The 11,690-nt window shown below is 48.7% G+C and overlaps 1 protein-coding gene across 1 annotated transcript in view; it reads left to right on the forward strand.

The window, feature by feature from the left end:
* LOC116987044 (decorin-like) overlaps positions 1-10,896 on the forward strand; it is a 31,470-nt gene extending 20,574 nt beyond the window's left edge. Inside the window, exons 3-8 of the mRNA XM_033042938.1 lie at positions 1,197-1,309; positions 2,464-2,677; positions 6,168-6,281; positions 8,091-8,184; positions 9,303-9,441; positions 10,511-10,896. Of these exons, the coding sequence (XP_032898829.1) occupies positions 1,197-1,309; positions 2,464-2,677; positions 6,168-6,281; positions 8,091-8,184; positions 9,303-9,441; positions 10,511-10,705 (869 nt within the window). The 3' untranslated portion in view covers positions 10,706-10,896. The remainder of the gene's footprint in view (positions 1-1,196; positions 1,310-2,463; positions 2,678-6,167; positions 6,282-8,090; positions 8,185-9,302; positions 9,442-10,510) is intronic.
* The last annotated feature ends 794 nt before the right edge of the window (positions 10,897-11,690 follow it).

Here is an 11,690-nt window from a genome sequence, read left to right on the forward strand (position 1 = left end):
AGCTGGAGGCCTCGCTCGAGACTGACTTTGCGCCCCACCGCGGGGCGTGGACTTACCATCCCTTGCCTGGGATCGGCGCTCCAACCTGCGGACTTCCCCATCGAGGAGCTCGCAGTCTCGGGTAGAGACCGATGTCGGGAAGCTCCAAACCACCCAGGGGGATCGACCAGCCCCGACGCGGGGTCCGATCGCCCGGCGCGGGGGAGCTGAGATTCCCCCCAGATGCAGGAGTTGATCGCCCCAACCCGAGGGTCCAAACTCCGCCGGCTACGGGAGCCAAGATCGTCCCATCAACGGAGCGCTCGAGGCCAGTGACCGCGGGAGAACAAAGAAGGGAAGAGGTTTAATTTTTTCCGCCTTCCATCCCAGTGAGGAATGTGGAGGGGTAACTGTGGTGGATGTTTATGTTCGACATAGACATAGACATTAGGTGCATGAGTAGGCCATTCGGCCCTTCGAGCCTGCACCGCCATTCAATATGATCATGGCTGATCATCCAACTCAGTATCCTGTACCTGCCTTCTCTCCATACCCCCTGATCCCTTTAGCCACAAGGGCCACATCTAACTCCCTCTTAAATATAGCCAATGAACTGTGGCCTCAACTACCTTCTGTGGCAGAGAATTCCACTGATTCACCACTCTCTGTGTGAAATTTTTTTCCCTCACCTAAATGATTTCCCCCTTATCCTTAAACTGTGACCCCTTGTTCTGGACTTCCCCAACATCGGGAACAATCTTCCTGCATCTAGCCTGTCCAACCCCTTAAGAATTTTGTACGTTTCTATAAGATCCCCCCTCAATCTTCTAAATTCTAGCGAGTACAAAGCCGAGTCTCTCCAGTCTTTCTTCATATGAAAGTCCTGACATCCCAGGAATCAGTCTGGTGAACCTTCTCTGTACTCCCTCTATGGCAAGAATGTCCTTCCTCAGATTAGGAGACCAAAACTGTACGCAATACTCCAGGTGTGGTCTCACCAAGACCCTGTACAACTGCACAGTGTGGAATGTGGAGGGGTCACTGTGGTGGATGTTTATGTTAAAATGTATTTTGTGTATTCCGTTGCTTTTTATTGCTACGACTGCATGGAAAATGAAATTCCTCGTATGTTGCAAAACATACTTGGTTAATAGCGTATGATTATGATGATGAAACAAGGAATGGCGGTGTTGAACTCACACTGTGACTGGCTTTAGGACTCATCAAGGTTCCTCCGTACATTCCATCCGACACTGCCGTCCTGGATCTCCAGAATAACAAGATAAGGGAACTGACGGAGAGAGACTTCAGAAACCTGCAGAATCTCCGGGTGAGTAACTTGACTGAGGTTGGATCAAGGCGCCGATGAAAGCAACATGGACAGATAAATGTACAGGCACAAAAAGCTGGAGTAACTCATAGAAACAGAGAAAAATGGAAAATAGGTGCGGGAGGAGTCCATTCAGCCCTTCGAGCCTGCACCGCCATTTATTGTGATCATGGCTGATCATCTCAGCGGGATAGGCAGCATCTCTTCAGAATCTGAAGAAGGGTCTCGACCCGAAACGTCACCCATTCCTCCTCTCCAGAGACGCTGCCTGTCCCGCTGAGTTACTCCAGCATTCTGTGTCTATCTTCGATTTAAACCAGCATCTGCAGTTCTTTCCTAAGTAGACAAAAATGCTGGAGAAACTCAGCGGGTGAGGCAGCATCTATGGAGTGAAGGACGTTTCGGGTCGGGACCCTTAAGGGTGAGGCAGCATCTATGGAGCGAAGGAATAGGTGACGTTTCGGGTCGAGACCCTTCCGGGTGAGGCAGCATCTATGGAGCGAAGGAATAGGTGACGTTTCGGGTCGAGACCCTTAAGGGTGAGGCAGCATCTATGGAGCGAAGGAATAGGTGACGTTTCGGGTCGAGACCCTTCCGGGTCTCGACCCGAAACGTCACCTATTCCTTCGCTCCATAGATGCTGCCTCACCCGCTGAGTTTCTCCAGCATTTTTGTCCACCATCGATTTTTCCAGCATCTGCAGTTCTTTCTTAAAAATTGAAGATAGACACAAAAAGCTGGAGTAACTCAGCGGGACAGGCAGCATCTCTGGAGAGAAGGAATGGGCGACGTTTCGGGTTGAGGCCCTTCTTCTGTCTAGTTATTTGACAGCATCACCTCTTCGAGATGGCTCTTGGATGAGAGGGATTTTTGGAGGGATGTGGACCAAACGCGGGCAGGTGGGACTAGCGTAGCTGGGACATGTTGGCCGATATGGGCAAGTCGTGCCGAAGGGCCTGTTTCCACACCGGGACGAAACGTCACCTATTCCTTCTCTCCATAGATGCTGCCTGTCCCGCTGAGTTACTCCAGCATTTTGTGTGTGCATCATAGGTTTAAACCTGCATCTGCCGTCCCTTCCTGCACAAAGTCACAAAGTCCAGATCTGGTTCTGAATCCTCATTTGATTCTGTTGTGTTTCCAATTGGATTTAGATTTTGATTCTGGTGAACAACAGGCTGCGGAAGGTCCACTCCAGAGCCCTGGCCCCTCTCCACACCCTCCGGCGTCTGTACCTGTCCAAGAACCTGATCAGCCACGTCCCGGACAACATGCCCAACACCCTCGTGGAACTTCACCTCTGTGACAACAAAATCAAATTTGTGAAGAAGAAGCCGTTTGACAAGATGTCCAACATGTTTGCACTTGGTAAGGAACGTAGAAACATACATGGACAATAGGTAGAGGAGTAAGGCAAGGCAAGGCAAGGCAAGTTTATTTATATAGCACCTTTCAACAAGTCAAGTCAAGGCAAGGCAAGTTTATTTGTCACATACACATACGAGATGTGCAGTGAAATGAAAGTGGCGATGCTCGCGGACTTTTGTGCAAAAGACAAACAAACAAACAACCAAACAAACTATAAACACAATCATAACACACATATTCTTTTACATAATAAATAATGGAAGGAAAAACGTTCAGTAAAGTTAGTCCCTGGTGAGATAGGCGTTTACAGTCCGATTGGCCTCTGGGAAGAAACTCCTTCTCAACCTCTCCGTTCTCACCGCATGGCAACGGAGGCGTTTGCCTGACCGTAGCAGCTGGAACAGTCCGTTGCAGGGGTGGAAGGGGGTCTCTCATGATATTGTTGGTTCTGGAGTTGCACCTCCTGATGTATAGTTCCTGCAGGGGGGGAGGAGTGAAGTTCCCATAGTGCGTTCGGGCGAACGCACTACTCTCTGCAGAGCCTTCTTGTCCTTGGCAGAGCAATTCCCAAACCAGATGGTAATGTTCCCGGACAAGATGCTTTCCACCGCCGCTGCGTAGAAGCACTGGAGGATCCACGGAGACACTCTGAATTTCCTCAATTGCCTGAGGTGGTAAAGGCGCTGCCTTGCCTTACTCACGAGTGCTGAGGTGTGTGATGCCCATGTCATCCTCGGAGATGTGGACTCCCAGATATTTAAAACAGTTCACCCTATCCACAGGATCCCCATTTATCCTCAACAAGGTAATTCAAAGTGCTTTACATAAAACATTAAAAGCATTGGAAAGAAACACATATAAAATGACATTTAGATGTAAAACGATGATTAGATTATTCTGATAAAATCATCACAAAATTAAAAGCAATCAAATAAAATATTTAAAATAGAATAAAACCAGGAATAGAAGTTACAGGGCAGTATAGGTAATTAATAAATTGTATTGTTTACTGAAAGGCAGCGGCAAACAGAAAAGTCTTCAGTCTAGATTTAAAAGTGCTGAGAGTTGCAGCAGACCTGCAGTTTTCTGGGAGTTTGTTCCAGATATGTGGTGCATAAAAACTAAATGCTGCCTCTCCATGTTTAGTTCTGACTCTGGGGACACAGAGCAGACCTGGCCCAGACGATCTGACAGGTCTGGGCGGCTCGTAGCTAAGCAGGAGATCAGAAATGTATTTTAGCCCTAAACCATTCAATGCTTTGTAAACCAACAGTAATATTTTTTTATTTATTTTTTTTATTTATTTATTAGAAGTAGACATATTATAAAATGTAGTTACATATTATAGTAAAAAAAAAACATTTCAACCGTAGTATTTTGAAATCAATTATTTGACAGACAGAGTAGGCCATTCGGCCCTTCGAGCCAGCACCGCCATTCAAACAGGAGGACATGACTTGAGAAGTAAGGGTCAGAAGTTTAGGGGTAACATGAGGGGGAACTTCTTTACTCAGAGAGTGGTAGCTGTGTGGAATGAGCTTCCAGTGGAAGTGGTGGAGGCAGGTTTGATATTATCATTTAAAAATAAATTGGATAGGTAAATGGACGGGAAAGGAATGGAGGGTTATGGTCCGAGTGCAGGTAGATGGGACTAGGTGAGAGTAAGTGTTCGGCACGGACTAGAAGGGCCGAGATGGCCTGTTTTCCGTGCTGTAATTGTTATATGGTTATATGGTTATATTCAATGTGATCATGGCTGATCATCCCCAATCAGTGCCCCGTTCCTGCCTTCTCCCCATATCCCCTGACTCCGCTATTTTTAAGAGCCCTATCTAGCTCTCTCTTGAAAGCTTCCAGAGAACCTGCCTCCACCGCCCTCTGAGGCAGAGAATTCCACAGACTCACAACTCTCTGTGAGAAAAAGTGTTTTCTCGTCTCCGTTCTAAATGGCTTACCCCTTATTCTTAAACTGTGTGGCCCCTGGTTCTGGACTCCCCCGACATCGGGAACATGTTTCCTGCCTCTAGTGTGACCAAACCCTTAACAATCTTATATGTTTCAGTGAGATCCCCTCTCATCCTTCTAAATCCCGTTCCTGCCTTCAGATTCAGATTCAGATTCAGATTCAACTTTTATTGTCATTGTCAGTGTACAGTACAGAGACAATGAAATGCAGTTAGCATCTCCCTGGAGAGCGACATAGAATATGGTTTCAATAAATAAATCTATTTACATATATACAGACATAGTGTTTTTCCTGTGGGAGGAGAGTCCGGGGGGGGGGGGGGGTGATTGGCAGTCACCGAGGTACATTGTTGAGTAGAGTGACAGCCGCAGGGAAGAAGCTGTTCCTGGACCTGCTGGTTCGGCAACGGAGAGACCTGTAGCGCCTCCCGGATGGTAGGAGGGTAAACAGTCTGTGGTTGGGGTGAGAGCAGTCCTTGGCGATGCTGAGCGCCCTTCGCAGACAACGCTTGCTTTGGACAGACTCAATGGAGGGGAGTGAGGAACCGGTGATGCGTTGGGCAGTTTTGACCACCCTCTGCAGTGCTTTCCGGTCGGAGACAGAGCAGTTGCCATACCATACTGTGATACAGTTGGTAAGGATGCTCTGGATGGTGCAGCTGTAGAAGTTCTCCAGAATCTGAGGAGACAGATGGACCTTCTTCAGTCTCATCAGGAAGAAGAGACGCTGGTGAGCCTTCTTGACCAGAGTTGAGGTATTGTGGGACCAAGAGAGGTCATCGGAGATGTTGACCCCCAGGAACCTGAAGCTGGAAACACGTTCCACCTCCGTCCCATTAATGTGGATGGGGGTGTGCGTGCCGCCCCTAGTCTTTCTGAAGTCTACAATGAGCTACTTGGTCTTCTTGGAGTTAAGGGCCAGGTTGTTGTCAGCGCACCATGCTGCTAGGAGCTGGACCTCCTCCCTATAGGCCGACTCATCGTTGTTGCTGATGAGGCCAATCACCGTTGTATCATCTGCATACTTGATGATGGTGTTAGTACCATGTACAGGTGTGCAGTCGTAGGTGAAGAGGGCAGATATCTCAGGGTGAAGATATCTCCCCATATCCCCTGACTCCGCTATCTTCAAGAGCCCTATCTAGCTCTAGATAGATAGAAACATAGAAACATGGAAAATAGGTGCAGGAGTAGGCCATTCAGCCCTTCGAGCCTGCACCGCCACTGAATATGATCATGGCTGATCATCCACAATCAGTTTCAATGAGGTCCCCTCTCATTCTACTAAACTCCAGCTAGTACAGGCCCAGGTCCGTCAAACACTCGTCATAGATTAACCCAATTGGCACATGTAGCGAGGTAGAGTGAAAAGCTTTCTTCTGCGTGCTACACAAACAGATTCGATAGCACGGAACATAAATACAACCAAGACAAAATTCAATTCTTCAAATCTTTGCGAATGCCGCGAGCAAAGTTTGCAACGGAGAGGATCTTCTGCGCTAACGAATGTGTCCGTCTCTCACAGAGTTGAGTAGGAACCCACTGCTGCCCAAGGGGATAGCCAAAGGGGCCTTCGAAGGGCTGAAGTCCCTGTATTACCTCCGCATCACCGAGACCGGACTCACTGAGATCCCAAAAGGTGAGATCAGCTCAACGACTCGCGGGTCCGTTCAAGTCAAGTTTATTCGTCACATACACATACGAGATGTGCAGTGAAATGAAAAGTGGCAATGCTCGCGGACTTTGTGCAAAAAGACAAACAGACAAACTACAAACAGAATGGAACAGAATCACATATTCACATATTACATATTGTGGGTGGAAGGAAAAAGGAAAAAATAACAGCAATTTAAAAAAAGCAGTAGAATGGTTCAGTAGAGTTAGTCCCTGGAGAGATAGGAGTTTACAGTGCGAATGGCCTCTGGGAAGAAACTCCTTCTCAACCTCTCCGTTCTCACCGCATGGCAACGGAGGCGTTTGCCTGACCGTAGCAGCTGGAACAGTCCGTTGCTGGGGTGGTTTCAGTTTAGTTTATTGTCACGTGTACTGAGGTACAGTGAAAAGCTTTTGTCGCGTGCTATCCAGTCAGCGGAAACACAATTCATGATCACAATCGATCCATTTACAGTGTACAGATACAGGATAAGGGAATAACGTCTAGTGCAAGGTAAACTCCAGTCAAGGTAGACACAAAATGCTGGAGTAACTCAGCGGGACAGGCAGCATCTCTGGAGAGAAGGAATGGGGGACGTTTCGGATCGAGACCCTTCTTCAGTCTGAAGAAACGTCACCCATTCCTTCTCTCCTGTCCTGCTGAGTTACTCCAGCATTTTGTGTCTATTTTCGATTTAGACCAGCATCTGCAGTTCCTTCCTGCATAAAGTCCGATCGAGGATAGTCCAAGGGTCGCCAATGAGGTAGATAGTAGTTCAGCTCTCTGGTTGTGGTGGGATGGTTCAGTTGCCTGATAACAGCCGGGAAGTCTATATTCTCATCTACTCCGCCATTCAGTCATGGCTGATCTATCATTCTTGACTCATGAAATAGGACAGATTTCATCTTTTTCTTTGTTTGTTCAAAACTACAGTCACGGAGAGGCTGAAATACCGATCTCTCTGTTCTCAGTCTATGACATCCAGATCCAATGACTTCATAACTTCATAAGACATAGGAGCAGAATTAGACCATTCGGCCAATCGAGTCTCATCCGCCATTCAATCATGGCTGATCTATCTCTCCCTCTCAACCCCATTCTCACCCGTACTGATCAAGAACCTATTATTCTCTGCATTAAAAATATCCAAATGACTTGGCCTCCACTGCCGTCTGTGGTGAAGAATTCCACAGATTCACCACCCTCTGGCTAAAGAAATTCCTCCTTATTTTCTTTCTAAAGGAACGTCCTTTGATTCTGAGGCTGTGCCGTCTGGTCACAATGGTTAAATCAGGGAGCTGACCCGGCCTGAGATCCAGAGTTGGATATATCATTCCCAGGACTACAGCAATACTGTAACAATACTACAGAATGGCACGGTGGCGCAGCGGTAGAGTTGCTGCCTCCCTGCGCCAGAGACCCGGGTTCCATCCTGACCTCAGGTGCTGTCTGTGTGGAGTTTGCACCTTCTCCCCCTGACCTGCGTGGGTTTTCTCCGGGTGCTCCGGTTTCCATCCACCATCCAAAAGACGTGCAGGTTTGTAGGTTAATTGGCTTTGGTATAATTGTAAATTGTCCCTAGTGGGTGTAGGATAGTGTTAGTGTTGCGGGGAGCGCTGGTCGGTGCCGACTCGATGGGCCGAAGGGCCTGTTTCTGCGCTGTATCTCTAAACTTAACTAAACTAGATCAATGAAACAATGATGATATTCTTCCATATTTCAGATTCTAATTGCCCTGATCATGGTTCCCATAAATGAAACATCTCTCTGGTTCTGTTTGACGTTGTTTTCTAGATCTGCCAAGTTCAATATCTGAGATACATCTTGATCGCAACAAAATTCTCAGAGTGGACGCGGATGATTTCAAAAACCTCCACAGTTTGATCAGGTAAAGTCTCCAGAATCATCTCTTAAACTGGGCCTGTGCTCACTGGAGTTGAGAAGGATGAGGGGGCTCCTCGTTCAAACTTGCCGAATAGCGATTCGCTCGTAGTCAGATAGGGCTCTGAAAGATAGCGGAGTCAGGGGATATGGGGAGAAGGCAGGAACCGGGTACTGATTGGGGATGATCAGTCGTGATCACATTGAATGGCGGTGCTGGCTCGAAGGGCCGAATGGACTATCCCTGCACTCCTGCAGAGGTCATGAGAGGAATAGATCGGGTAGACGCACAGAGTCTCTTGCCCAGAGTAGGGGAATCGAGGACCAGAGGACATGGGTTTAAGGTGAAAGGGGAAAAGATTTAATAGGAATCTGAGGGGTAACTTTTTTCACACAGAGGGTGGTGGGTGTATGGAACAAGCTGCCAGAGGAGGGAGTTGAGGCTGGGACTATCGCAATGTTGAGGAAACATTTAGACAGGTACATGGATAGGACAAGTTTGGAGGGATGTGGGTCAGACGCAGGCAGGTGGGACTAGTGTAGCTAGGACATGTTGGCCGGTGTGGGCAAGTTGGGCCGAAGGGCCTGTGTCCACGCTGTATCACTCTATGACTCTATGAGAGTCCAGGCTTGCTCAGCCAGGTCTGTAATTGAAGCACAGTAACTCTGGTAAGAAAGTTCAGATTGTCTTGAGCAACAAAACACAAAGTCCAGGAGGAACTCAGCGGGTCAGGCAGCATCCGTGGAGGGAATGGCCAGGCGACATTTTGGGTCGGGACCCTGCTTCAGGATCTGGGGAAGAGTCCCACTTCAGTCTGAATCATCGCCTGGTCATTCCCTGGTTTACACTGAAGATAGACACAAAGTGCCGGAGTAACTCAGCGGGTCAGGCAGCATCTCTGGAGAGGAGGAACGGGTGACCTTTCGGGTCGAGGCCCCTTCTTCAGACCCGAAACGTCACCCATTCCTTCTCTCCAGAGTTGCTGTCTGACCCGCTGAGTTCCTCCAGCTCTTTGTTTCTTGCTGGGGTTTGCAGCGTCTGCGGTTCCTGGAGTCCCGGTCGGTCGGTCTGGTCTATGACGGGTGTTCACCGATCCTCACCGCCTCTGTTAACCCCCCCGGCAGGTTGAGACTCAGCTCCAACAAGATCCGGCACTTTGCCAACGTGACCATCGGGCACATGCCGAACCTGCAGGACCTCCACCTGGACAACAACAGGCTCGTTGCCGTTCCACCCGGACTGCCCCAGCACAAGAACATCATGGTGAGATCTTGGAGTCGACACATTTGGCCCCGTACAGTCCATATTCCTTTCCTTCGACCTTAGTGCGGCACGGTGGCGCTGGGGTAGAGTTGCTGCCTCACAGCGCCAGAGACCCGGGTTCGATCCCGACTACGGGCGCTGTCTGTACGTAGTTTGCACGTTCTCCCCGTGACCCGCGTGGGTTTTCTCCGAGATCTTCAGTTTCCTCCCACACTCCAAAGACGTGCGGGTCTGTAGGTTAATTGGCTTGGTGTAAATGTAAATTGTCCCTGGTGTGTGTAGGGTAGTGTAAAGGGGCTGTCCCACTTGGGCAACCTATTTGGTGAGTTTGGAAGAGTTTAGGAGAGTTTGAAAAAACGTCATGTTGAAGACCTCCTTCAACTATGTTGAAGACCAGCTTCACCTAGCTACAACTATCTTGGGTCTAAAAAGAAGCATCTGTTTCTTACACTTTCCGACACATCTCTGGAGAAAAAGGATAGGTAACTTTTCGGGTCTGAAGAAGGGTCCTGACCCAAAACATCACCTATCCATGTTCTCCAGAGATGCTGCCTGTCCCGCTGAGTTACTCCAGCGCTTTGAGTGTAAACCAGCATCTGCAGTCCCTTCCGACACATTTCCCCAGTGTTACGCCCCTGTTTTGATTTATAGGGACCACTTTCCAAGGGGTCAACTTTCCAAATGGGTCATCTTTTAAAACAACTTTTCAAGGGGTCACAGTTTAAGGATAAGGGGGAAATCTTTTAGGACCGAGATGAGGAAAACATTTTTCACACAGAGAGTGGTGAATCTGTGGAATTCTCTGCCACAGAAGGTAGTTGAGGCCACAGTTCATTGGCTATATTTAAGAGGGAGTTAGATGTGGCCCTTGTGGCTAAAGGGATCAGGGGGTATGGAGAGAAGGCAGGGATGGGATACTGAGTTGGATGATCAGCCATGATCACATTGAATGGCGGTGCAGTCTCGAAGGGCCGAATGGCCTACTCCTGCACCTATTGTCTATGTTTCCATGTTCTAGTCCGCGCGGGATAAACGTTCCAAGTTTCACCGCCTTGTTTCATCGCTGCAGGCTCTCTATCTCAACGACAACCACGTGGCCCACGTCAAGAGCGGTGACTTCTGCCCACAGTACGATGACCCGACCAAGACGCCCTACAGCAGGATCAGCCTCTACGGGAACCCCATCCCCTACTGGGAGATCCAGCCGGGCGTCTTCCGCTGTGCGCTCGACTGGATCTTCATCCAATTAGAACGACCCAACTGAAGCCTGATCGCCCCCTGCGACTGGGACCAGATCCCCGAGCCCCGGTCTCCAGCTGAGTCCTTTCATCTCAACATAAGGCCGTCTTTCTGTCCTGGGCCTCCTCCATGGCCAGAGTGAGGCCCAGCGCAAATTGGAGGAGCAGCACCTCATATTTCGCTTGGGTAGTTTACACCCCAGCGGTATGAATCAAAGATCCTATAGCGGAGCAAGATAGACCACTCCTGCTAAATGCAAAGGGCTGACGTGTAGTACGCAACGGAGCGGAACGTGGGCCTTTTTTTTCATCCATTTCCGTAACCGGACCCGACCCGACCCGACCCGCAGTGTAATCAACGTTGCGGGGGAACAGTTTGTGTTAATAAATTATAATTCTGAAAATGAGGAGAAGATTTTTCACAAATAACTTTTATTTTTACGAGGATGTTTCCGTAACCGGCTTCCGTCTCCGCACTAGTATCTTTGCTCCGCTACAGGATCTTTGGTGCGGAGACGGAAGCCGGTTACGGAAATGGGGCCGAAATTACCCCGTGAATCTGCCCATGACCGTACTACCGTCTTTTCCGTCGAGTGGAACATCTTGCTCGCTGTAGGATCTTTGGTATGAATGTTGACTTTTAGCCCTTGCTTTCTCCCTCCATTCCCCTCCCCATCCCAGTTCTCCCACAAGTCCTATTTTCTCTGCCCGCTTCCTTTCTTTTTCCCGCCTTCTCACCCCCACATCAGTCTGAAGAAGAGTCTCGACCCGAAACGTCACCTATTTCCTTCTCTCCATAAATGCTGCCTCACCCGCTGAGTTTCTCCAGCATTTTTTGTCTACCTTCGATTTTTTTCCAGCATCTGCAGTTTTTCCTTAAACATAAGGTCATAAGTGATAGGAGCAGAATTTAGGCCATTCGGCCCATCAAGTCTACTCCACCATTCAATCATGGCTGATCTATCTCTCCCTCCTAACCCCATTCTCCTGCCTTCTCCCCATAACCCCTGA

The sequence above is a fragment of the Amblyraja radiata genome, chromosome 24, assembly GCF_010909765.2.
Source record: "Amblyraja radiata isolate CabotCenter1 chromosome 24, sAmbRad1.1.pri, whole genome shotgun sequence".
Classification (NCBI taxonomy): domain Eukaryota; kingdom Metazoa; phylum Chordata; class Chondrichthyes; order Rajiformes; family Rajidae; genus Amblyraja; species Amblyraja radiata.